This window comes from Pempheris klunzingeri, chromosome 13 (assembly GCF_042242105.1).
Source record: "Pempheris klunzingeri isolate RE-2024b chromosome 13, fPemKlu1.hap1, whole genome shotgun sequence".
In the NCBI taxonomy this organism is placed as follows: Eukaryota; Metazoa; Chordata; class Actinopteri; order Acropomatiformes; family Pempheridae; genus Pempheris; species Pempheris klunzingeri.
In genome coordinates, this window is record NC_092024.1 from 23,570,055 (window position 1) to 23,595,809 (window position 25,755).

The window sequence follows — 25,755 nt, forward strand, 5'->3', positions numbered from 1 at the left end:
GCAATAACATGCACCGCTGCTCAGTCCATCCAGGGGGCTTCACTCGGTCTGGTATGACCAGTAGCTTATAGCGGCTAATGTTGCTTAACGTTAGCAAGCTGGGGGATATATATTTCTGTGTAACCGACATCATAGAGTCAGTTAAGGGAAAAGTTCAACACATTTGGAAACACAACCACTTTCTTGGAAGAGATAGACACACAAATATGATGCTACAGCTACAGCTAGACTGGCTCGGTTCAAACTAAGACAACAAATCAACACCTCTAAAGCTCATTAATTATCACATTATATCTCACTTGTTTAATCTGTACAACAGCATAAGTATAAAACACTTTGCGGTGTTAATAGAGAGTTATAATGTCGGGGAGCAGTGATTAGTGATTTTTACGCTAAGCTAAACCAAGGGGCTGCAGCTTCACATTTCCTGAACAGACACGAAAATGGTATCCATCTTCTCGTCCAACGCTCAGCAAGAAAGGGAATACGTGTTTTTCTCAAAACGCTGAACTATTCCTTTAACCTCTTAAGACCTGAGCTCTTGTTTGATATGCATTTTTTTTTATCTCTCCTTGCTATTTGGGCTTATTGGACCCTGATAAGTATAAAACCTAAGCATCATCTTTTTACATGGTGTAGTTTTAGAGAAACATTATGTCCACATATGTGGACAATCGGTCTTAATTTCCAGAAAACACAATAAAGTCACCTTTGTGCAAAATTTCCACCCTGAACATAGCAGGTTTTTTTTCCTGGCTGCTTTTGCATGTATTTAGAACACAAACAAAACATATTTTGAACATGTTTTGAAAATCACGGTGCAAAAAACAATATGAAATATCAACAATTTTGCCCACATACATGTCCATACGGCCCCAGCTAAGCAGAATTAACTACTATGGTGATATAACCCAAGATGTGATGTCCACGCATGTGTACACCAGGTCTTTAGAGGTTAAAGTGGCAACAGCAAAGGGACAACTCCAATTTTTGTAAAACATCAAACATCCATTTCGTGTTTCCAGAGGGAGGATATTGAGGAAACAAACTTTGGTCAGCATAAATACAGTAAAACTGCCCTGAGCAGGCGTCCAGGTCACATTGATGTTTAAACATCAATCAGCCAACAATCAGGACCAGTTTCAAATGCTGCTGAAGCCTCGTTCACATGTAACCTCAGCTGACCCACATCACACAGATTTAACCTGATGATGTTATTCTTCAAACACTTCAAATCATCAAATCCCTGCTGACTTGGTAAGAAAGAATAAAAGAGAGAAGGAGAAAAGGAAGAAGGATGGAGGGAAGAAAAGCTTGGCACATGGGGCACTAAGCTTTTTCAAGCACTCACTGAATGTAACTAATAACTACAGCTGTCACATAAAGGCTGAAAAGTAAAACAATACGATGGTGTTGATGAGAAAGGTTGACATACTAACAACTGAGGAGAGTTACGAGATATTTACAGAGATATCAGTGACTAAACCGAATGCCTGCTGATGACAAACACTTAGAGCTCAGGGACGAGTCGTCGCCCTCAGTCTTTTAATCACGCTCGTAAATCTTGATTAAATAGAGGGCTGTTGAGAGCATAGCAGCACAGCGCTCAGTACGACTAAACATGTATAGTGACCGCCCCCCCCTCTCTCTTGGATGTTCCTCGAATATCAGGGACATTTTCAAGCAACAGAAGAAAGATGTTGACCTTCGACCTTCACAATTTCACATGCTAGTTTTGTTAATCATCCTTTTCTCAGTGGCAGCCAATCAAACAGATGAGTAAATATTCTGATCCTACTAGTATCACGTCTGCTCGGCTACGTTTGGGAACAAATGTTTGGTTTCGTAGAAGATCCTTGACACACTTAAAAGGTAGAAAGAGCAGGATTTGTCAAGCTGTGGTTTGTAAAGACGACCTTCATGGTTTAGCCTCTGCTCAGCTGACCGTGGTTAGGGTTCGGGTGCTCGCCGGCAGGTGGACGCCAACCCCAGATTCACCCTCGTTTTGGAACGAGCCTCGTCTGTATCTGACTTTTTCATAGCTTCCTCTTGGATGAATAGTCGTGATACAGGCAGAGGGGAACTCTCTGCAGATACAGGCATTGTTTTGTATGAATATATAGATTGTTTTTTTAGGGAAATCCCATTTATTCTCCTCTTCGATGTCTATTTGCAAATATAAATTGTAATTCTCTCAGTACTTTTAGAAAAAGGTGCACCTTTTATGCAATGCAAACGATATTAAGTTAATTTTCATCTTTACATCTTTACATTGGCTTCTAAATAAATATCCTTGACTTTCTAAAGTAGGGTTGTTTGGTCAGTGCAATTCTAAGAACAATAACAAAGATACAGTAGTTGTAACTCTATAAAATATCTATAAGGAGCTCAGTGGGTCACGGTGCTGGACACAAAGATCAATGCCCTGAAAGATGGAGACATATCTGCACACTTGGAATAAAAGCTCCCTGGTGGCGACAAGCACTCACGTCCTCCTCGGGCAATTTGTTTGGTCAACATGTCGTCAATAAAGCCGGATGCTGGAGGGAGCAGATAACTTTCTGCTTTTCACAGAGCTGATATGAAAACTTATCTTAGACAAAATGAATTAAGGATAAAATGGATCAAACCACTTTGAATTTTCATACTATGGCATTGTTCCAGGTTTGTGTAATCTGTTTTTTTTTCATTTGCTAGAACGATGAATGACAGCTTTCCCGACGGCAGGAATACAAAGCGATCGCTGCAACTCTGCCGAATGTGTGGAATAATAAGAGGGACAGGTTTGACCTTGATTACTGGCACAAACTTGGAAGAAAAGATGGGATTATCTGTTCTATTATTCTACTGTTACACTGACTGTAAATCCTTTTTTTTTTTTTTGAATAAGAGCATATCCTCAGTACAAATAATAAGAAGCAACACATTCTGTTTGTGCACATGTGTTTTCTATGTGCTGTTTTGAAGCTAAGAAGATTGAGTGTTTGCAGTTTCACAAATGGGACCAAATTAAAACACAGCACAAATAAGCCAGCTCTGAGGTTTCGCTGCTGAAGGTAACAAGGCTGCCAGGGACCGAACGGGGCTCCCTGCGGACCGGGCGGTTGGCCTCAGCAGGAGTAATGAAGTCACGGAGGACCGGTCATATTGAACCACAAGCGCCTGGTAAACAATGGGGGAGTTTTTATGAGGAGGGACAAGTGAGGCGGAGCTGCAGACGGCTTCACCTCTGAGCTGATGGTGCTCAGCGTTGCACTAATGTTGACTGTGGGATTCCAGTCAATATGTGGGGAAAGTGATGCCGCTATATGGCAATGTACACTGGGTCACGGGGTCGTGTTCACATGTGGACGAATGAAATGAGGAACAGAGCGTTGGACAGCAGGCAGCCAGGGTTTAAAGGGGTCACTTAATAGTTCCTCCCTTACCTCCAGTGCCCAGCTGGTAGTTTTGGTTTCATCAGTACAGGTTTTGATATATCATGAGATCGAAGATGTCTTCAGTGTCTCCTCTGCAGAGATCTGCAAGGCCCAATACCACCACAGGAAACCACATGTTTTAGTAATAATAATTGTAGTCATGACTCTTTAAAAAAGGACACGACAGTGAAAACCAACACAATTAGGACTAACTGCCGAAACAAGGGATTTCTCTACTGACCCATCTGACTCTTTTACTCATGCCTTGATTGCTCTGCTCCAGATTTTTGTGCTTTTACAACACAAGTGCCAGGCTACGTAGCTAAGTGGAGTCTTATTTGCCATCACTTACAACGTAATGTTGATATATGATCAGGAGTCTGCATAGGGTGTTTTATTTTGAAAATTGGCCGGATACTCCAGATATGCTGTTTCTGTGTCTGATTTCCTGCCAGGCTCGATCTGCTCTGAGCAGCCTGACACATCAGCTTCCATCAGACACATATTGTTAGCAGAGTTGAATGGATTCAGGCTCCAGTGGAATAATAAGCATTATCTAAAGTGGCCGCCATCAGCTCCTGCAGCTATATCACATTGTGATGCAACCTGCCCGGTGAAATGAAGGCGTAAAAAAAGTAATTTCAAGGGAAACAAAGGTTTTTTTTACATCTTTGTCACTTCTATTACATAACATAAGTGGTCTGTTACTAGAAAAGTTAAACCCAAGTTATAATAAACTGCAGTTCTCCTTTGAGAGCAAACAATAAACAAAAAGGTTTTCAAAAAGTTACAGAACCTTTTAATTCCAAAAATCCAGAAAATGCTGTTATTCTACATTTTACTGTCAAACTTAATGAACCAAGTTGACCACAGAGGAACATCCAATATTTAGCAGCTGTGTGGTTACATACATAATCATACATAATACATCGGCAGGCAGGAGTCTCTGCACGGAGACGGGGGCAGCATAAAAACTTATTTTAGCCATTATTGGACAGTATATTTACTATATTTTCACCATTTTACACTTTCGTCTGACAGAACTGAAGCCGCCCTTGAACTTTTTGGCAGGGATTCAGATTTTCAGAACTCACCATATCCACCACCAGTCCCACACTCTGTTTTGGAAAAATAAGCCTCAGCCAGATTGTCATACAAACTGCAGAATGCACCTTTAAAAGCCAAGAGTGCATGACCTGCTGTCTTGTGCCAACAGTGTCTGTTGCTGTGCAGAGTTGCCGCTCTTTGATTAGTCCTTGATGGTTCGTCAGTAGACCCCAGTCTGCCCTGTACAGAGTGGTAGCATCAGATGACACCTGCAGCAGACATTGATTGACCTTCCAGCTCCTGGTTTCATCTGACTTTGCAGCTCGGGGAGGATCCGAGGTCGCACTGACACCAGTTAGCAGGCCGCATGTTATGGGATCTAACATCTGAGGACACTATTCACATGCTTTGCTCTGCGAAGTGGCTTCTTAAACTGTGGTGACTTCAATCAGCAGGTGAGACAGGTACAGCGTGACTATCACCGCTCACAGGCTCTGGGACCCAGTTTTACCTGCTGTCAGCAAATATACTTGAGGATCAATCTATCACTCCTAGCACCTGCTTGATTCAATTATCCCCACGTTACCCGTCTGACTGCAGCCGCCACGCTTTTGGCTCTGGCATAAATTACAAGAGAAGAAATTAAAAAATTAAAATGAAAATAGGAGTGATTGCCTCCTATAAAAGGCTTTTCACAGTGGGAACGAATGGGACACTGGCTTCATAAATGAATGAGCGGGGAAGAGATTCAGTGTGAGGATGATTACAACTGGCGATAATTATGGAAATGGGTGTGAATCACTACACACCCAAACCCCCGGGTGATTTACACAGCACACATAAAATAGATGAAGCTGATATTAATTATTTATGGCTGAGTGTAACGTTGTGAAATTCATCGCTTGTTATGTTTTTAGTATCTTTTTTTTCCCAAAGCCTGCACGAACAGTATGCTGGCAATCAGCACACTTTCAAACACGTGCAAATGAATGTGCTTTAACTTGAGTATTAACACATGATGAACACCCACGAGCGACTCTCACACACTAGTGCAGATACACTAATAATCCATACGCAGACACATCCTGCGCTCACCTGTAAATGCGCACAACAGCAACACCAAACACACAACAAGCAGAATCACACTCATGAAAGTGAGTGAGAGTGTTTAAAAGGTCCCAGTAAGGTGTTAATCCCCCACGGGCCTCCTGACTAATTCACTAAATCTCCTAAAACAAATACCATCCTTCCAAAAGATATTCCTTCAGTTGGTGTTATGATGGTGGCAGAAAGAGCTACCTGTGTCCAAATTCTCCCACAGTCGTCCACCTGCTTCAGATCTTGAGGCTGTAAAGGCCATTTTGATTCAGGTCCCTTTAATATTCTTTTATTTTAACACCATTAGGTGAGCACTTTCACGTTTTAGAGGATGGGGGCATTGTAGAATGATAACAACAGAATAACAGTCATGTCCCCTAAGGCCAGAAAAACCACAGGATGCCAATTCATTTTCAGTGATTAGCCAAATCATCCAGCGAGGCGCTGGGTTGGCCAATCAAATACATGCATGCGCCCCAGACACACACACACACACACACACACATTTGCTGATCCCATGAAGACGATAAAGGCTGGCTCGTCTCAGTAGCTGCAGTTTTTGTACTGCTAAACTTTAAAATGTGCATTTGCCTTCGTAATTTACACAGCGAAACCAAAGACTCCTACACGCTTTCTTTTTTTCATTGATGTCCTTTTCAGCTGACAGGGGCGCTGTGGTAGAGCTTGCAGTTGACATTCGTCATGTAGATGGACGTGACTTCAACATAAGCTGGACTGTTTCAAGTGCCACCCACGATGACCTCTCTCTTTTAAGATTATTTTGTTCCCCCTATTGATTCACAACCAAGGTCAGCGTGGTCCTGCTTAGCATCTCCACACACATGTCACACAGAATGATTTCCACATGAGCAGATAATCAGTTGCGTAGCCGTGTCATGCAAAGGTTTCATTTTTCACCTGTCTTGGAAAACAAGACTTTTACTTTTCAGTAAAATAGAAAATCAGCTCATCTTTATCCACACAGTTATGAATGTGATTTATGAGGCTAACAAGAAATCTTCACAGAAAAGAAGCTCATGCTCTTCAGCAGAAGTGAAAAGCTCCCCAAAATAATCACGAGGTTTTCACTCGATGGCGGCAATGTGTGCTCTGCTCTCTCTGTGGTTGCCATGTCAACAAGCGAGGCAGGTCAGGTTGAAAGAGGACTGAGGTTTCCCTTTTCTCCACTGTTAAATGTCTGGATAATAACCCTCCCTAACAACCGTCACTCTGCCCCGAGGAGGCCGAGCAGACATCTATCTGCCCATCTGTCCATTCACCTGATGTCAGCTGATGCCTCCTCTGTAGTCTGACAATCACAGCATTTGACAGGTAAAAGAGTAAGAGCCGGGTGTGATCTGTGCCCAGTGGGACGTCAGTTCATTTCTTGCTGTGGTCAGATCAGCATGTCGGGGTGTGAGAAAGGAGCAGTGAGCCTGGGGGGCTCATTAATGGTCAAACCAGTCAATCGTACAAGGAAATGTGATTTCAATGAGACACAATTGTCTGAAGCCAACGACGTGAACATTTTCTTAAAAATAAAGTTTCATTTTGACACAAATCTTTCTCAGTTTGGGGTTAAATTCCTTCTCCCACCACTGCTGTCTTAAAAGGGGCGCTTCGCTGATTTTACATGTCGAGGTCAACGTACTAATTATTACAATCATGTTGAGCATGTAGTTATATAACGTCTTCTATGACTCTAGAGGAGCTTTGTTAAGTCTGAGACAATCACTTAAGTGACTTATCGCTTCAGTATTTCAAGTCCAACTTGGAAGTAACACATTTATTGAAGAGCGTCTGCTTTTAAAACGATGGGGAAGACGTGCGTGGAGTTTCAAAGATGTGTGAGCTTTATCCAGGCAGCGAGAATATGACAAAAGCCAATCCTGTTGCATTCTGGGAAGTGCAGAAACCAGGGTTTTGAAGCTCAGCCCATGCTAAACACTACCAGTCAGGGTATCCATCCCTCTCTCTGCTGTACTGATTGAAAACGTGTCACTTGTGATTTCCAAACTTTACAGAAGGCCGATGTTAAATTGTTGATCATTAATAATAGCAGGGTGGTTCAGCCTCCTGACGATCAGGCAAGCATCGTGCATGACAGCTGGACTGGACGTGTGCATCGAGGCAGACTGTAAAAATGATGCGTTTAAAAGAGCTATATAAATGCAGATTTGATGCATACGTTTACCGTCGTGATCAAAGCAGCCCAACATTCCCGAGGGCTGATCTGCATCCTTGTTGACGGCTTCCTTCTATCCACCGTCACGTCCTCAGAGAAAACAGTCCAGCCTCTGTAGAGATCTCTGTAAAGAGTCGGATCATTTGTTGGTCTTTCAGTGGGAGTGACCGACAGCTCAAAGCGCCATAAGGCCATTCCAATAGGAAACAATGCAGTTTAACTGAGTTTGCCACTCACATTGCTTTCAATTACAGCGCAGTGTTAAGAGATGTGATGTAGTATAGAAAAGAAAAGCTAAAATAAAGTCCAATTACCTAAAAACTGTACTGAACTACAGCACACACCCCTGGGACTGTGTAGAACATAAACCAAATACATACGTCCTTCTCTAGTGATCTTATTTTGAAACTTGAAAATCGACAGCAGCGAGAGAAAACGACTAAGTTTGAGTCCAGGACTTTATTCCTGCCGTTCATTATTCACATCCTGCAGTGGATTTTTCATTAGATGGACTAGCCGGTGACTGAAGACCACCTGATCCTAAATATGTGATGTGGGCACCTTTACCTTTTCCTGCCTTTACAAGTCAACCAGCATCGCCTGAATGCCTCATTGAGCAGCTGCTGCTGATTGTGTTCTGTCAACTCTAAACAAAAGGCGGCTGTGTTTGCCTGCCGTACTAGAAGGAGCTTGTAAAATAAAAGGCCTTGTTAGCCTGCTACGGCATGTTCAGTCATGGGACGCAGCAACAGATTTTGGAACAAGTCATTACACACTCCCAAATGTACAGCTTTACAGTACCAGGGTGAGTGAAATGGGGAATTCGTCTCCGTGTTTCAGTAGGCGCCAAGTGCCTGATACATGATAAGCCATCTTGGTTTATATAAACACAGACAGAGGCAGAGCCTGCCGGCTTTGTCTGTGTTTATAACACCTTTGTAATGAATAAGCCCAACGTTAGACTGGTTAGATTTTCTTCCTTGAGTCACTATGAGGACACTTGATGCCACTTTTCTGTCAGCTGCACACGTAGCAGGACAGAAAAGCGGATTTGTGGAGTGAATTAATATCCAAACACCTGCGAGTGCGTCCTTTGCTTTGCCTGCAGCATCTCTGTGGCAAGATCTGTGTTTGGAGAGCCACTTTGCTCAAAGACCTTGTGGTGAAAACACTGCAGGGAAAGCAAGAAAATTATACTCCTCTAATTGCATTTATTATTCAGTGTGCCAAGGTGCCCAGTGTGCTCCCTGAGCCATGTTTAGCATTCTGTTACGAGAAACGCCCATGACTTTCTAAAGCTGCTGAGGAGAGGGTGGCATTGTGATTAAAGAGAATAAGACTATGAGAGTGTAATGGTAACGCAACCCCCAGAGGACAGAGCGATGAATGCACACACAGCCAGGAGATTCACTACTAATCACGCCCTTACAGTACAGAGGCACAAAGGAGACTGACATGAAGTTAAAAAGTATGAAACAGAAGGTCACTGCCACTAATCCCTGGACGAGTCGGGAAAACGTAGGTGGTTAAGACAGAAATAATACTCTGCTTGAACTCTGAGTTAGAGCCGAGTTGTCCATCAACAAGACAAGCAACTGTATTTAAACCGAGAGGAGCTGCTGAGTGTCCGCCAACAGAAGACTGTAGTTGTACTGTAGTTCCCAGGAGTAAATGTGAGGAAGTGTGTGAATATAAAACAGAGCAGTGCTGAAAACAACAGACAAACGTGCTCTGAAAAAACTTTTACACAAACTTTTGAATTTTGCAAAAAGAGACCAAGTCTGAGAAAACTAGATATCCCCAAAAAAAAAACCCAGAGTTGGAAAGAATACAAAAAAAAGTATACTTTCATTGGCAGGTGTGTCCAAAGGCATTCTCCAATTTCCAGCACATTTCAAATCTATCCTGTATGACGGTCACGTCTGAGGCCCGGTAGCCAGGGACGAGGAGAAAGAGGATGAAGCAGATGTTCCAAGAATCTAATAACAGAAACCTTACAGTCAAAATAAAAGCAGGTGCAGGTGATAATCCGAAAAGCGCAGGCGCTAATCATGAGGGTAGAGACCAAGCAGGGAAGAACAACGGATCAGGGCAAGTATATTAAGAGAAGGCTAATGAGGCAAGAAGGGGGTTATTTTAAGTGAGTGAGACTGATGCTCAGGCTGATGTGACCATTCTAAGGATAAATATGGAGGTTTTTCCTCATTATTGACAAATCCCATGAACCAAAACCACCGATGAACAGATCCCACTGATACATCTGCCACAGAGCTCCATTATTCATCAAAAAACTATTAAAATCACATCAGTGAGCCAACGCTGTTACACTGGGTGACATGTTCCTCCATCAGCATGAACACACACACACACACACACACACACACCATCCACTGCTCAAAATACTCCAAATGTAGATTAATCCGCCACTGGAAATAGTCCCCAACAAATGCACTATTTGCTCCTGGTTGAGTAACATTTGCTAAAAGCTACACTGACCTCCTACTTCATTGATTTTTCCATTTAAATAAAACAAATAAATGATAAATATATGTTCAGTAGGAAGCCACAGCCAAGGTGCTGAGATGGATAAACACATCGATAGCTTTCATTTTTTCATCCATCTTGTCACAATAAATTTAAAGTTTACATGTGTGTATGTCAAATATGGTTGCAATTCCAAAATGCATTGAAGAAGTTTGTCCGCTCCTACAAAAAAACAGTGTGGAATATCAAAAACAGCGAACTTCTGTAAAGATCTGTCCAATTTTCTAAATGGTGAGCGGTGGAAAAGCTTCAAAGTGAAGAAAATCTAACTTGCATCACCTCTATGGGCGACTGAAACTAGTTGCAAGCAAGGAAACACATGTAGTGGTGGTCACCTGTTGCATTAACACACCATCACACCTTTGTATTACCTTCACTCCTTCTTTTTTAAACTATTACCTGCATGTGACACTGATACTGTACATACTGTACACGCTTGTGTGTGTGTGTGTGTGTGTGTGTGTGTGTGTGTAACTGTATAACTTCCATGTAAATATGATTTAGTTTTCGTTATCGTTCTATTTTATTATTTTTATTCTATTCTAACTTAAATGTTTGAATGTGTTTGTCTATTTTCTGCGTGCAATGTTCAGCTACAGTCAGGAGAGTCAGGAGAGTCTGGAGAGTCCGTGACTAAGTTTTACTGATATCTGATTGGTGGTTTATCCTGCAAACTAACGACCCACAAACACAACGGAGAACTGCTTGCAGGAGGTGATGAAGTAATGGATCTGATTTCAGGGGCAGACCGTCTCCAGGATTGGGCTCCGTGATGTTCACAGACTAATCCTGACCCTGATGAGTCAGAGGAAAAACAGAGAAGAGGAAGAGAGAGGGAGAGGCGGGGCAGATATAATGAGGAAATGCCTCATTATAAGAGTGAGAGAGCATCAGAGAGAGTGAGAGGAGAGAGAGAGAGAGGGAGGGAGGGAGGGAGGAGATAATCAGGGAGCGAAGGACAGAGTGGGATAGGAAGGAATAAGTGACAAAAAGAAAAAGAGATGGTTCTTTATGGATTAGTGGACTAATCACCTCGCTGTTGCTGCTGTCAGAGAGAGAGGCCACACACAGCACAGCCTCCCACAGGATGAGCCCAGACAATACCATGCTCTCTCGCCCTCCCTCCCTCCCTCCCTCCCTCTCTTTTCCACTTCCCCGTCCAATTGTTTCTGAGTGTGTGTGTTTCTCTCTCTCTGTTGCTTGCTTTCCAAACTAATCAGTACATCTCAGCTGAGAAGCCAAAGGGGAGAACGACACTCCAAGCTGCTTCCTTCTCTCTCTCTCTCTCTCTCTCTCTCTCTCCCATTCTTTTCCTCCCTTCCCTCCTCTTCCTCCTCTTCTTCTCGTCTCCTTTTATCCATCCTCTCACACCAATTCTATTGTCGCTGCTTTTTATTCTCGCCCACTTCCCCCTTCCCTCCAGCTCCATCATCTAATCCCCTTCCTCCGCCATCTCCCGGCATCATTTTCATCAACTTCTCCCCCATTTCTGCCCTGGAAGCCTCCATCTCTCCTCCCTTTCCTCCCCCTCAGGTCTCTGTGGAAGGCTGGATAAGTGGGCTGGGGTGGATGGTTTGGTGAAATCCAAACTCGTCGTGGGATTGTGTGGAAACAGCTACAGGCTCCAGGAGAGCACGCTTAGCATCAGGCAGGGTTTTAAGTCGGATAAATATTTAGCCCCGGGCGAGAGCGTCAAAGGGGAGATCTTTCCTTCCCTGATCCCTTTTCCTCTTCCTCTTTCCATTCATCTCTCATTCACTCCCTTTATCCTCTCCCGCCGAGTCAGGTAAGTCTCCTCCAGTTAGGATATGCGGCCATCAAGCCAGGTTCCCCGGGCCAAATCGGCCGCATCCTTCCACCCGGCTGCGCGCATCACTGGCGCCGCCAACCCCACTTCAGCCCAGGTAATTCCCATAATTCCCTGCGAGCTGGAGCCTGTCAAGTGATCCTCATTTTCCTGAGACTCCCCATCCCCCCTTTTCTTGCACTGCTTCACCCCTTTGCTGGTATTGAGTCTCAAAAATGTGTTTTCCTCACAAGAAGTGAACCAAAGGTTTGCCATCAGGGTAAGATCATCACTTCCACTGCAGCAAAAGTGTTTGTTGTCACAATATCTTGAAACTATCTTCTTCATTAGTGGAGAAAAATGGTGTGTTTAACGTGGCCAGATGAAGGTGTCCACACGGTCAAGGCAAACCAAGTGCAAATGGTTCACCACACAATGCCGGGTTGTCTTCCCAGCTTCATTGAGAAGTAACACTAAGACTCCATGCTAAGTCTAATGTCTTGTTAACATGGATGTGTCTGCACCTCACGGCTCTGCAGAGCTTTAGCCGACTGTGCAGCGGCTCTTTCCCCTCTCTGGTCTTAACCTGAATCACCTCCCTGATCCAGGTGTCCTATTAAACTACTTTCATGGCTCACCGTTGTGTAACATTAAAAACACCGACAGGCTGATACCACCAGCCGGGGTTAATGATTCGTTTTCAGTAAAGGAACCGTTTCTCTCAGCCAAACAGATGCGACAAACTACAAGGCTCTCACTGAGGAGGCTTGATTATTATACTCTGGAAATATTTCTTAATTCATACTTAACCTTTTCAGACTGCCGATGTTGGTGTCAAGAACAAGAATGCACTAAATGGCGGTGTCAGCTGGAGTAGGAAGATTATAGGGATCAGACAGACGAGCGTCAGTTTAATAGAAAGGTCTTAAACAAGGCTCATGCTATGCAGTCTTTCCACAATTCTTCTCAGGGTGTAATCACCGCCTGTGCTCTGAAATCACCGTTATTCCTTAAGTGCAGGTTACAATCTGCTTAGACAGACAGGAAACTGACAAAACACTCTTCTATCTCCTCTGCAGTCACTTCAATGATCAATCATTTCAATTGGTGATTTTTAAGTTAAGAAAACAACATGAAGATGACGTCATTTATTTATGGAGAAACAAGGTTTTCATTCAGTGACAGTCTAAACTATCTTCTGAGTATTCAATAAAGGCCAAATATGAATACACCAAAGTGTAATTAATAAATATGGTCTTCAGTCTGCACTGGGCAGGTTTAGTTAATACGCTCATGTTGTTACAGAAACTTAAGGATTTTCTAATATTCAGCAATCACTTGTTTTCTTTACAGGCTGTTTTTTGTCGTCTTTGATGTAAAGAGCAGATTTCTGATTTGGTCTCATCTGATTTTAATACTGTTTTTAAATACTACTCTTATCTAACTTATCTTACTCCTATTTACTCATTTATGACAAAGACAAAGAAATCTAATCTAAGGTTTGTCACACAAAGATCAGACTTCCTGCTGAGTTCTTGGTCTCGACCTTTAGATCACTCTCCACCATCTAACCCCACATTTTAACTAGTAAAAGCACAAAGAGGAAGGACGGGAGAAACTTTGGCCCTTCAGCCAAACTGGAGTCCAAACTGGCGCCTGAGCAGAGAGAGAGGGACGAGGCCTGGAGCGCACGGTTAGAGCGAGAGCCTTATAATAAAGTGCAGTCACTAACGTTTCCACATGAAGAATGTCTTCATTAGAGTCAGAGGAGATAGCGGCAGTGAATAGGTCTGAATTTACCTACTCTGGCTTATTGCTGTCTCTTATTGAAAGGACAGGTTCTGGGCATTGATTGCACACACACACACACATATAGTCAGGAGGTTTCCCTGCAAATCAGAGTATCTATATTGTCTCCTAATCTGTTCCTGGGACTCCTCGCAGTTGGACATGGACCCAAACTCCCGTCCAATATAATCCCTGCACCAAACAGCCTGTTAATCTCACACGCCAGCTCATGCCGTGATCAGACTATGTGACATTTCTGTCTTCGAGATGGTCATTTAGTGAGATCAGGTGATCACACCTGACTTAGTTAGACTGTAAGTGGTTACAGGCTTGTTGAAATAAAAACATCGTTCCTCTTTTCAGGACGTCCTGAGGAACTAACCTCAGTGACTAATAAGATCCCAAGATGAGTTCAGGCGTCCATAAGTATACATTCATGGTGGAACAAGATCAGTAATTAGCATAATTAGCAGGTGAAGCAGCATTAATGCAGAATAGCTGCAGTAATCCAGCATGACTACCTGCTGTATCTGTGCATGCTACAGTACGGTGCAGGTTTGGGCTTCAATAGTGCTGCATGAGCAGGAGCATAAGGGCTGAACAAGTGCTTCCATCTGCCTTTGGCCTTTCTGTTGCTGACTTTACAGCATCACCGAAATATTAAAAAGAACAGTGTCCCTTCATATTAAATCACCCCTGGTGCTCTATGAATGTTTTACAGCCTCTTTACATCCCATCTGAAAATAGAAGGTAAAGGATTTCATTCTGTATGAGTGGTTAGTACACATACTTAAAATGTGTCTTTGAATTCGTATTATTTAATGTCACTTAATGTAGGTTTGGCAGAAGAAGCTTGGATTAAATGTTCCACAATTAGTGTTCTGTATGTTATGTTTAAATAAAATGTTTGAATAAACTGTCTAGAGAATCTATGAGAGCATTATGATATTTATGTGTGTGTTAATAATTAGATTCAGGTGAGACTCTAATGTGTTATCAGCACAGACGGAGGCTGTAAATATTACAAAAGTATTTATAATCTCATGTGTTTTTGCGATCTGGGTCGGGTAGTAATGGAACATCTACATTTACATTGGGATTATGTAATGAGATTACACAAGATAAGTAACTATAATCAGCCAAGATCACATTTGAAATAATGAAATAAGGTCATAAGGTCTTGAATAAAGCTATTTTAAAAATAACTGAAGATAAAAACACATGTAAAGCACATTTTACATAATGAGGTTTGTGCAGCAACACAAGTTTACACAAAAGAAACGTCCCACCTGTTGGTGAAGACACACAGTACACCTGTAATGTCATTTGATTTGACTTACTGTAAATACTGAATATGCAAAATGCTTTTTATTTGCATTTTGAGAGATTTATTTTTTAGAATAAGGTGCTTATTTTCAATATTTGTATTATTAATCCAAAAGCATTCAGATTAGATTGCTTTCTTTTGGTAATCCAATGGTTTAAGTTACTAGTACCTGACTATATTTCAGGGTAATCTGACTGAGCCCTGAGTGGATAACGCACACTGAGGTTCGCAGGATAGCGTGACATTTATAAAAACATCCCTCTACAACTTGCTAATCATATTATATAATTAAAACAAAATGGAAATCATTAAGGGCTGTTATGCTAATTGATCTTTAACGGTGCTGATCAAATTTTCATGGCCCTATACATTTACCTCCACGTGTTGTGTGTGCCGTGCTGTGACGACTCGAACACGATCGCATGCCTTCTAACAGGGAGCTGTGCACTGGTTCAAAACAGCCTCTCAGGTCTCTGCGGACGGCCACAGATACAGTTAAGTGGCCCATTAATCTCGAAGCGTCTTTACAAACGGTGTGTAAGACATGTGGGAGGACAGCTGGGACAGACGGACGGACGGAGGGAGGGACGGAGGGACGGAGGAGGAGGAGGAGTCCTACAGATGTCAGATGTCAGTGTGCACACAGTCCTTTGGCTCAGCGTGGGTCGGTTATGTGAGATGACGGCTGACAGACAGACTCGCGGACAGATTGTCGGATGGGAAGCGGCAGATTCTCTTTCTTCCAAAAACAGAAGAGTAAAAACACATTTGAAGACATCGATACGCTTGTCAGCTGTGTTTTGATGAATGTAATCTAATCTAATCACCAAAACACTTCTCCTGTTACATGCATGCAGATCTTTATCCATCTAAAATGACACCAGTGTTTTTTTTTTAATCAGAAAACTGGAGAATGTCAGAACACTTCCAAATACCACAAATCAAAGAAAAAGTGAATTAAGAAAATGGGGAAAGGGAATCAAGTCTGGTCCAAACTGTCCAAACTGTCTTTCAGAGTCAGTCAGCAGAAAGCCGACACACTTCTCAATGATGATGTTGGCTTTTATCTCTCTGCCAGAAGACAGAGTAATGTCCCTGAAAGGAGCTTCTTCTGTCTGGATAGATGGAGTCGTTGGAGTATCATCAACGTTATACTGTGATGCCTCCGAGTCGTCACTGAGCTTCAGCATGAAGACAAATGTCATGTAGGCTTTGCCACATCACACGGTTGTCATTTTTCTGCCGATTGGTTGCTGAACATTGAGAAAAGCCTGTCATAAGCACGAGCAAAGGGAGGGAGGGAGGAAAAACAATTAAATGGAGACGGACGATGACTATTTTTCCTTCATCCCTGACAACTCGTCTCAGTGTCACCGGGAGGACATTTTCCCATTGGTTAATAAGCTTGTTCCTGCTTACAGCTGACATTTTGCGAGAAAAGATGATGCTCAGTATCTGTAGAGAGCTTACGCTGATCTTGCACGTTAGATCTGTAGCCAAGGGTTATGAGCTGCATAAGAGCCTGAGCCAAGATGGCAAACTTTACTTCCCTCCACAGTGACAAAAACAGCACCTCTCAGATCCACATCCTTCGTTCTTACCCTTCACAATAAAAGTCCTAGACATATACATGCACTGTATCTGTTTAGCAGGAGGAGGTGAAATTCCCTCAGAGCCTTTGCTAAAAGACGGCTCAAGAAAACAGTTTACAGATCTTTTATGAATACAAAATATTAAATTACCATTGTCTTGTCATCGTCTCGTCACGTTATAGGTTAAATCTGATTCCTGCTACTCTGCTTTCAGTTTAGAACTGTAGCGTCTGCTGTCTGATTTAGTATTTATAACACCCTTTGTTTTACAAATTAGAGTTTACTTTATTATGACGAATGTTGCTCCCGATAAAAATCTAACTAAATGAGTTTTAATTTCATCTTTAAAAAGGTTAAATAGCTCCAGTGGCACTGGCTACCACAGCCAGCTGCGTATCTTGTTACTTAAATGAACAAATGAACTAAAACAAAGTAGAGCTCCGAGCTCTGCGTATTCACCTTTGCTAATGAAAGTAGCAGAGTCAGATGTTCACGAGTACCCTCATAACGCACCGTGTGATCTTAATCATGATTTATGTGGTCACATTTTCCCCTAGTATTCCTACAGGTTTTTGTTCTCTGAATGCTATCGTGCTAGTTGCCACCCTAGGTGTCAGGGCTCCCCCCTAGAGGTCCTACGATGATTAAAGAAAGCAGAAAAAACAGCAGCTCGTTTTCTTGTGAAATACTTTTACCCCTTCAGGCTTCAAATTAAACCGTCACTCAGGAAATCACTGCATGGTGGAACTACGCACTGTTCATTTTGAGGGTTTGTGAGCTGCCAACGTTAGGAACCACTCTGCTATACTGTGTGTATTATACAGTACGCCTGATTTTATTGAGTACTCTGCGCACAGAGAAGCAAATCAAAAACATTTGAGGTGGAAAGATTCAATTTGTGTGACATTGAGTTGACTTGTAAAAACCTTTGGCTGCTTTTAAGTCTGCAGCTGCTGTCAACGCTGCTCCAGTAACTGAGCTCTGCAGAGATCACAGCATGATCTGTGTACATTACCAACGTTCAGATACAGAAACATTATCCAGATTCAGCCTGTAATTGAAAGGATGGACATGAAGGAGAAGATCGACCGTCCGTCCGTCAGTGTTCCCGTCTGCAGATCTTTCTCGAGACATACGAGACGCAAAGCAGCAGCCTTTGTGTTATATCTTGCCCGCTTTTACGAGATGTCCTCACATCAAAAAGCATCAACTGATTAACTCGTCCAGCTACATTTCCAGCTGCCAAACACGTTGCCTCCAAACTTGGCGTGTCAAAGCTTCGCCACAATCAACCACAGGCCCAATCAGGACTCACAGGGGCTGAGCTGTCTGCCATTTTCCCTCAAGACAAGACATCTGTGTTGGACCCGGCCTCCTGTCGCCAACAGAGAGAATTTGTCGAGTAAGATTAGCTTTGAAATACAGGAAGAGGGGGTCAGAGGAGAGTTCAAACTGGCAGGAGACCCCACGTGCAGCACTTGACCCAGACTTCATCTTGGGTTTTCAGAAAAGTGGAAATCGATAGATCAGCAAATAGCTCCTGTTAACAGGATTCAGACTTCTGATGAGTAAATACAGAGAGTTGCCATCTTAAATACTCATAATCCATACCCATAACTGTTTAAACTCTTCCTAGGTGTCTTTTGATTTGGCAAGTTAGTCAGGTGAATGAATTGTCTGTGAGCCAAATCAATCAATCACTGTAATCTGCTGAGTCTGACAGATCCTGACAGCTTTCAACTAGATGGCAGTCTGAACAATAGCCTCTACCCTTATTCACTGAAGGTTAAGGTTTCACTTTGCCTCTGCCTTTGTTATAGTCCGCTACAAAAAGCCCCGACATCCATCAACCAAAGGACACTGCATTATGGGACATTTTGTGGTTGTTTACTCTTCTGCCTAAACCTTCAATCAAACTCAGTGTTTTAGACTGACTGTGCCGTCCTTAAAAACAAAACTATATAATCTTGTTACATCTATAGAACAGCTATAACATTAATCACTTGAGTCAACTTACCAACTTCTGCTGATGCTGAATAGAAGGAACGAAAGGCATGACCCTTTCTAAGAGAGTAATATGATTCAGCATTGCACTCCTATAACGTTATTGGACTCACGGTGGACAGTCCATCAGGATGGAGTCCAATAATGCTCTCTAAAACGGAGGGTCATGACTGGACCCAGATGAAAATCAGCTCATTTCCCTGATGAATTAAAGTGCAATAAAGACACGGTGGACAAACACCAGCCAAACTTATTTTTTTACAACCTGGAGCCCGAAATTTTGCTTACAACGGCTTAAAACTCACCTGGAAAGGACCACTAAATGATTTATCAACCATTAGCACAGCCCTAATATTTCCAACTTATGAGGTTTTTAGTGCCAAATTATTTTATTTCCTCTCTGCAGCAGCTCTACAATGTGGTAAAACTGATTACTTATCTTGTAATGCACTGAAATACGAGGAAACTGCCCACACAGTCTGTGTGATGGTCCGCCACCCCAAGAAGACTATCAGTCACAGCCAGACAGAAGTGACACGTCATGTCTCTGTATTGTTTACTACCGAGCCGAGGCCGTTTACTGTCCAGTTGCCAGGAACAAACAATATGGAGAACAGCCCAGAGAGGCTCCGGCTTGGCCGTGATACTAAACTCCAGGGCAGAAACAGATCGGACGGAGACAAAAACACAAAAACACTATTGTTCCAAAACAAGATTTGGCTATTTTAAAATGGCTCTCAGCAAGTGGCTGATGTTGAAAAAAAGGATTCTTAGTGCTCTAAAAATGGCATAAATCACAACATTTTCCACAGGCAGGATCCTATGGAGTTCTGGCAAAGGGAAGAATTGGCTTGAAGGTTTGCACAAACATGAGGAACACTGATGTTTCCTGCCAAACACTCGAAGAAAAGATATGAAAACACTTGAACACTTTTAAAAATAAGCACTGGCTATGTGCCCTCTGTTTCTGGACTCACAAGTCACTTGGTTTATCTCCTCCTGTAGATAACTGGGCAAATGCAGACAATATGACAGACTCCCAGCAGCTAGACTCGAGTCTGATAGCAGGATACATTTAGTGACCTGAAGCATCAACCATAAAAGATTAAGAGCTTCTTTCTGGAGCCATTTGCACTTTTTTTCTACCCGGCACCCCAAACCACCCACTAAGCCCTCACTCCATGCACTAACCCTCAATTATTTTACATCCACGTGCTCTCCTACCATCGAGGGCTGCCCTGATTTCTACGGCATGAAAAGTGGGAAGTTGTTGAGTTTAAACTGCCCCGTTTGAAAGCGCTGGAGGGCATTATGGGTCGAGAGACCAGCACAGAGAGGAAGAAAGAAATTTGTGAGATGTATTATTCCAAGTTAGACTTTTATGAATATATCAAGTGATCAAGGACTGTATTTCCTTTAAAATGATTAACACAGGAACATTTAGGAGTTTCCATTCATTTTTTTTAGTCTAGTTCTTTCTATTCAATGTATTATTTAACGCTGATATATAAAGTCACACAGCAGTGCAGCAAAGACTGAACAGCTCCCTCATTTGTGTTTCATGTATAGTCAATGATATTAGGGTACAAACACAAGCACAGGGATGCAGATGCTTTTAATAGGGTAATAGTAATAGGGAGGTAATATGATGTCAGGCTGTGGTGGCGGTGCTGTACACCTGTATCAATATGATTGGATGTTACCAGTTAGCTTAATAAGTCAATGATGAATAATCAGCTAATGCAACTTCAGCAGCTTCCAGATGACTTTTCATTACACAAGCAGTTAAAAAAGGTGTAAAAGTGACCTCAAACACCATGTGAAGGTTAAAGAAAGGTCATGTTTCTGATAAATAAAAAGGCAAAAGTGAATTGGAGGTCTGTGGCAGGAGCAGCCATCCGCCACCCCAACCTCCACACCCTGTTTTCTGCATTGCTACAGTGCACTGCTTCCTGAGCTGGTAGTGAACTGTGACTTTGGGAGGTGCTTAATTGTTCAATAGAAAAATACTTTCTGGGGATACTGGGCGGCTGCCTGCCATATTGTGTTGTGGTGCAAACAGGTTGTACAGCTGCTTATGTCTAGAGGGCAAACAGAAGCAAATAGACCAGAACGCAACGCAGACACTTGACTTTTTAAATGTTGATTAAAGGGTAAAAGTCCTTTTTTTGGAAATGTGGGGAAAAAAACAAAAGGCAATGACAGACTTCTTCCTGAAATACACAATTCATTTCAATCTATGGCCTGTAGAAACAAAGATACTACTTCTATTCCCTTGGAAAAGCTTTCTAAGAATCATTTCCATGCATTTTGAATAGACAACAACAAATCTGATGAGGATCCATATCAGCAGGCTCACGTGTGTGCAACTTATTTGCATGATGAGATAAAGCGGGCGCTCCTCACTCAGGCATATCAAATGTGTTGAATAATGTACAGCAGCAGGCGGAAAGACGCTCTTTGAAAAGACGCAACTGACAAACAATCTGTTGTCAGGTCAAACAACCGCCAGATACAAGACAGGTACAAGATCCCAGGTTCAGGTATGTGTCTGAAATACTAAACACGTCCTGAACAGTAAAAACCACATACAGTCTAAAGAGATTTAGACTGTGGGAAACATGACCGTCCATTTCCTGCTTTTTAATATGCTGGCTGCAGATATCTGTTTAACCTTAATACCAATAGATAAACACCACCGTTGTGTTTATTATTCCTCCACCGGAGCCTCCAGGGGGGAAAAAAAAGTACTCAATGCAAGAATCTGCACTCTCAGTTTTGCAGACTGTGCATACAGTTTAAAAATTGATGCTCTGAAAGTAACTTTTCCTCCAGGATATAGGCATTGTTACACAAGCTGCATCAGGCCAGCGGACACAGCAAGAATACCAGAAAGAAAGGCTTTTGTGAAAAATGTGCCACTTTTGGAAAAACAAATCTCCTACAGCAGACTAGAAGGGTTTAATCCTTAAATATTGTTAAATCCTGGCCACAAGATATAAAACAGTACATAGCCTGTTAAAACCATGAATATAGGGATTGATTGAAGCTGCTTAACATCCCAATATCTTAAACCGCCAGACATGAATTACTGAGATCATCTGTAACGGTTCTGAACAGGCACATATACAGATGCACAGAGGCTGAACAGATCTTTGCAAAGTAAATAATCACTATGTTGAGCATGAACAGTAACTAACCACTTTGTTTTGGAGAAACCAGTTTAAAGATGACACTGAACTATTGCACAACATGCACTCCTTTTAGTAAGTGACACAATTTTACATAATTTTCATGTTCTTTACTTTGCACATTTCTTTTTACACGCTCTCGTAAAAAGAACTGGGCAGCGTAGAAAAGACCAGAGCGTTTTTTAGTGATGTTTCTCGTGCAAAATCACGCCGCCGTTCTTCAAGATGTGAAAACGGATGGATTGTATCTAATGACAGTGTTTTCGAAATTATTCCTGTTCTTCAGTATTGCATGTGCACATGTATTTCCCTGCTCACTGTTAGCCAGTAGTATCTGATCGCTCCCTCGTTTGTTCGGTTGATTCCTCAGATTAACCACGGGGAGCCCAGTTTGCTATTAATCATGTGTGTCACATGCTTTCTCATATTATTCTGCTCAGTTTTCCGCTGCTTTCATCATGAGCAGCGTGTCGCCTGCTGTGCAGATCTGTGTGCAGCCGCTGAACACTGTAAAAACAAATTACTAAAATTCGGAGGTCTGCGGTTGTAGATGTTCGATAGCAGGAGGTGAGGCAGTGGTGAGGGTCAGTAGGACAAGCTGTGAATTGCTTAGAAAAACTTTTAAAGCCCACAATAAGTGCTGGATAGAACAACACAACATAATTGCTATTAATCTGTTAATATTAGGGTCCTGATAAACACATGGTTTGCATATGTACACCTTTCTGAGGGTTTGTTTATGTGTTTTGCACTTGCAGCTCATGCAATCATACATTTTAGCACGGAGACTCCTGTGCAGACCCTCGTCAGTGTTCATCCTCTGGGGGGCATGAATGCTCTTTACATTTTACGGAGGTCTGAACACGATATTCAATGTATGCAAGAGGACATTTTGGTGTGATATTATCTGCAAGATGAAAGGTCGCGGAGCCACCAGGATCATTAGGAATCTTCCAGTTGGGATTATGAATATTTTACTACATTTAGTGGCAATTTAAGCAGAGAGAGTCGGACTGACCGTCCCATATGACCACCAACATGGCAAAAACCAGCAAGTCCTGAAACTTCCACACAGCAAACCACATTGCTTCAGATGTTAATATGTCATTAAAACTCCACCATGAGTGCCGTCGGTGAGAGCAGCTCCCTCAGAGGACTTTCTATCCAGCAATAGAAGATATCTACTGAATGAAAATAACCTACTGTGTCATTCCACAAGGACAACAGATACCACACAGTTCCCAACACGCTGCACAATTAAAGCAAAAAGCACATGTATATCTCATACTTACATCCCACCATCATCATGGCCACAGAGAAGATCTTCTCCCCGTCCGTGGTGGGGGCGATGTTGCCGAAGCCAATGGTCGTCAGGCTGGTCATGGTGAAATACAGAGAGGTGATGTACAGAGAGTCTTTGCCAGGGCCGCCCTCCCATTGGCCAGAGCCGCTGGCGTTGTAGCGGTAAGGTGATCCGATGCTGATGGCCAGCTGGTAGAGCCAACTGTCCATCTTAATGGTGTTGGTGGCCTCATCGATGACCTCGTAGTCGCCGATGCTGTACCTGTTGAGGACAATGTCAGGATTTCGGCACGTTTAACAGGCGTGACAGCAGAGCTTTAACCAAACTGGGCCATGTGACTGAGATCTGGATAAAAGTCATGAAGGAAGAAGAATTAACATCCACATAAAGACCAGTCAACTCTTATTTTATTTATTCCAATAGGACTTTTTAAGTTACTTGACTGTGTAAAATATACTGTAATAATATATGAATGCACTTTGACCCTGTTTAGGTTATTTAGTTATGTTCAAATACTACTAAGATGCATGTGTGGGACAAAGTCAACCAGATTGAAACATTTGTTTTGAAACTAAATTTATCTGCAAATCATTCACTGATCATTTACTTTCTTACAATGTCCACCCCTTCAATATAATATCTACCCGTGGCGACTACAGCATGATAATCTGTTTTTTTATGGCTGCGTTTAGGAGCTCAACGCAGTGTTTTAAGGTTAAGGAGCGATTGTTGTCTGTAATTGATGCTGATTTGAGGCACCAGTCAGGTCAAGGTTGCCGTTTCAACATGTAAACAATGTGGCAAGCATGTCCAGTGAACATTAGCTTTCCCATTAGTGTAAAGTTAATTAGTAGAATATGAATCCAATGAGATAAGGTTGACTGATGAGCGATGAACCTGCTTTGAAGAAGTTCACAAACGCCAATCCTAGAGGACAAAACTCTGCTAAAAACATTTAAAATGCTTTAAATCCTTTTATTATTTTTGCACATATTCCTTAAACTCAGAGTCGTTTCAGTCTCTTGATCTAAAGATATGTGATGGGTATCCTAAGTAAAGCTTAAATATGGTTATTAAAACCATTAAACATTCATGTAAGAGCAGAGAGAGGACAGTAAACATTTAAGGCATCACTTTGGCCTGTCGAGGTTCAGATTTAGTCATCACTGTAAATCACTTTTACAGTTCTTAACTTGCAAGTCTCGAAGTATAAAATGATAAGATGCCCCGTTTGGCAATTTATGTGAAGTAAAACTGCAGATATGACCTTAGACTCCACGTCTTTGAACACACAGAGCAGTAATGAATCAGAAAAATATTGCTGCTGCTGGATGCTGCGTTTTGGGGGAGCAGAAATTGTTTGCTACGGGGCATAAATAAATTAGCATATCACCCATTGTTGTATGACTTGGAGGAATTTGAACAAAGCGTGCAGTAAGCAGAACAGCAGCAGATGCTTTGTAGTGTACAGATGGGCAGGGCAGGAGCGACGTTTAGCATAAATAACCAATTAGGAACAGTTAGGAAAACGGGTGAATTCCCAGCAGCCCGCGTGAGCTTTTCAATGGCACTCGACTATGAGGAAACGAGACTGTAAAAGTAGTGAAAGAAACGATTTACCAGATGCAGGCGAGCCAGTGAGCCACCAGTCCGAACACGCACACCAGCAGGACCAGGACGGCGGCACCATACTCCAGGTAGTGGTCCAGCTTCCTGGCCACCCGGCCCAGACGCAGCAGGCGGACCACCTTCAGAGAGCTGAACAGACTGCTGATGCCCTGAGGGGGAGGAAGGGAGGGAAGCAGGGGAGGAGAGGAAGCAGAGTTTAAAACGGGGAGGGCGGGAAGGAGCAAGAGAAAACGAGGGAGGAAGAAGAGGTGGAGAATGGAGAGGAGGCAGGGGAGATAAAGGGAGGAGGAGAGTAAGAAAAGAGACTGAATAGAGAGACAGAAGTTGGTCCTGGTTTCTGATAAAAAGAGATAAAAAGTGTTGTATTCCTCAGATTCCTTTTAAAACTAAAGCTAATCAGAGGTTAGATTCATCTTTGCGGTTTGTTTCTTCAAACAGAACGTTTCGTTTAGGTTTTGGAGACGAGGCCCGCAAACGTGATACTTCCCCAAATCCAGTACAGAGCAGGACGGCCGCTAACATCAGCCTGAACACTGAATATATCATCATGGACTTCACTCTTCCAGTCCTGGACCAGATCTTTTCTAACATAACCTGCAGCCAGAGGTGGAAGAAGAATTCAGGTCCTTTATCAATGTAGAAATACCCAAGATTTCTTTATTTTTCATTTGTCTTCTCCACGTAAAAAAAGAAATAAAGTATAGCACTGCTACTTTTACTGTAGAAAGACTCTGGTGCAAGTAAATTCTGCAAGTATTAGCATCAAAATATACTTAAAGTACCAAAAAGTAAAAGCTGCAGAAAAGGTGGAGCTAATTTTGACTTCTTTATACACTGCTGGG

General features: G+C 42.4%; 1 protein-coding gene across 1 annotated transcript in view; it reads right to left on the reverse strand.

The window, feature by feature from the left end:
- kcnh5b (potassium voltage-gated channel, subfamily H (eag-related), member 5b) overlaps positions 1-25,755 on the reverse strand; it is a 131,321-nt gene that overhangs the window by 59,836 nt on the left and 45,730 nt on the right. Inside the window, exons 7-8 of the mRNA XM_070843043.1 lie at positions 24,905-25,062; positions 23,274-23,545 (exon numbers count right to left, since the gene is read on the reverse strand). Coding sequence (XP_070699144.1) covers positions 23,274-23,545; positions 24,905-25,062 — 430 coding nt within the window. The remainder of the gene's footprint in view (positions 1-23,273; positions 23,546-24,904; positions 25,063-25,755) is intronic.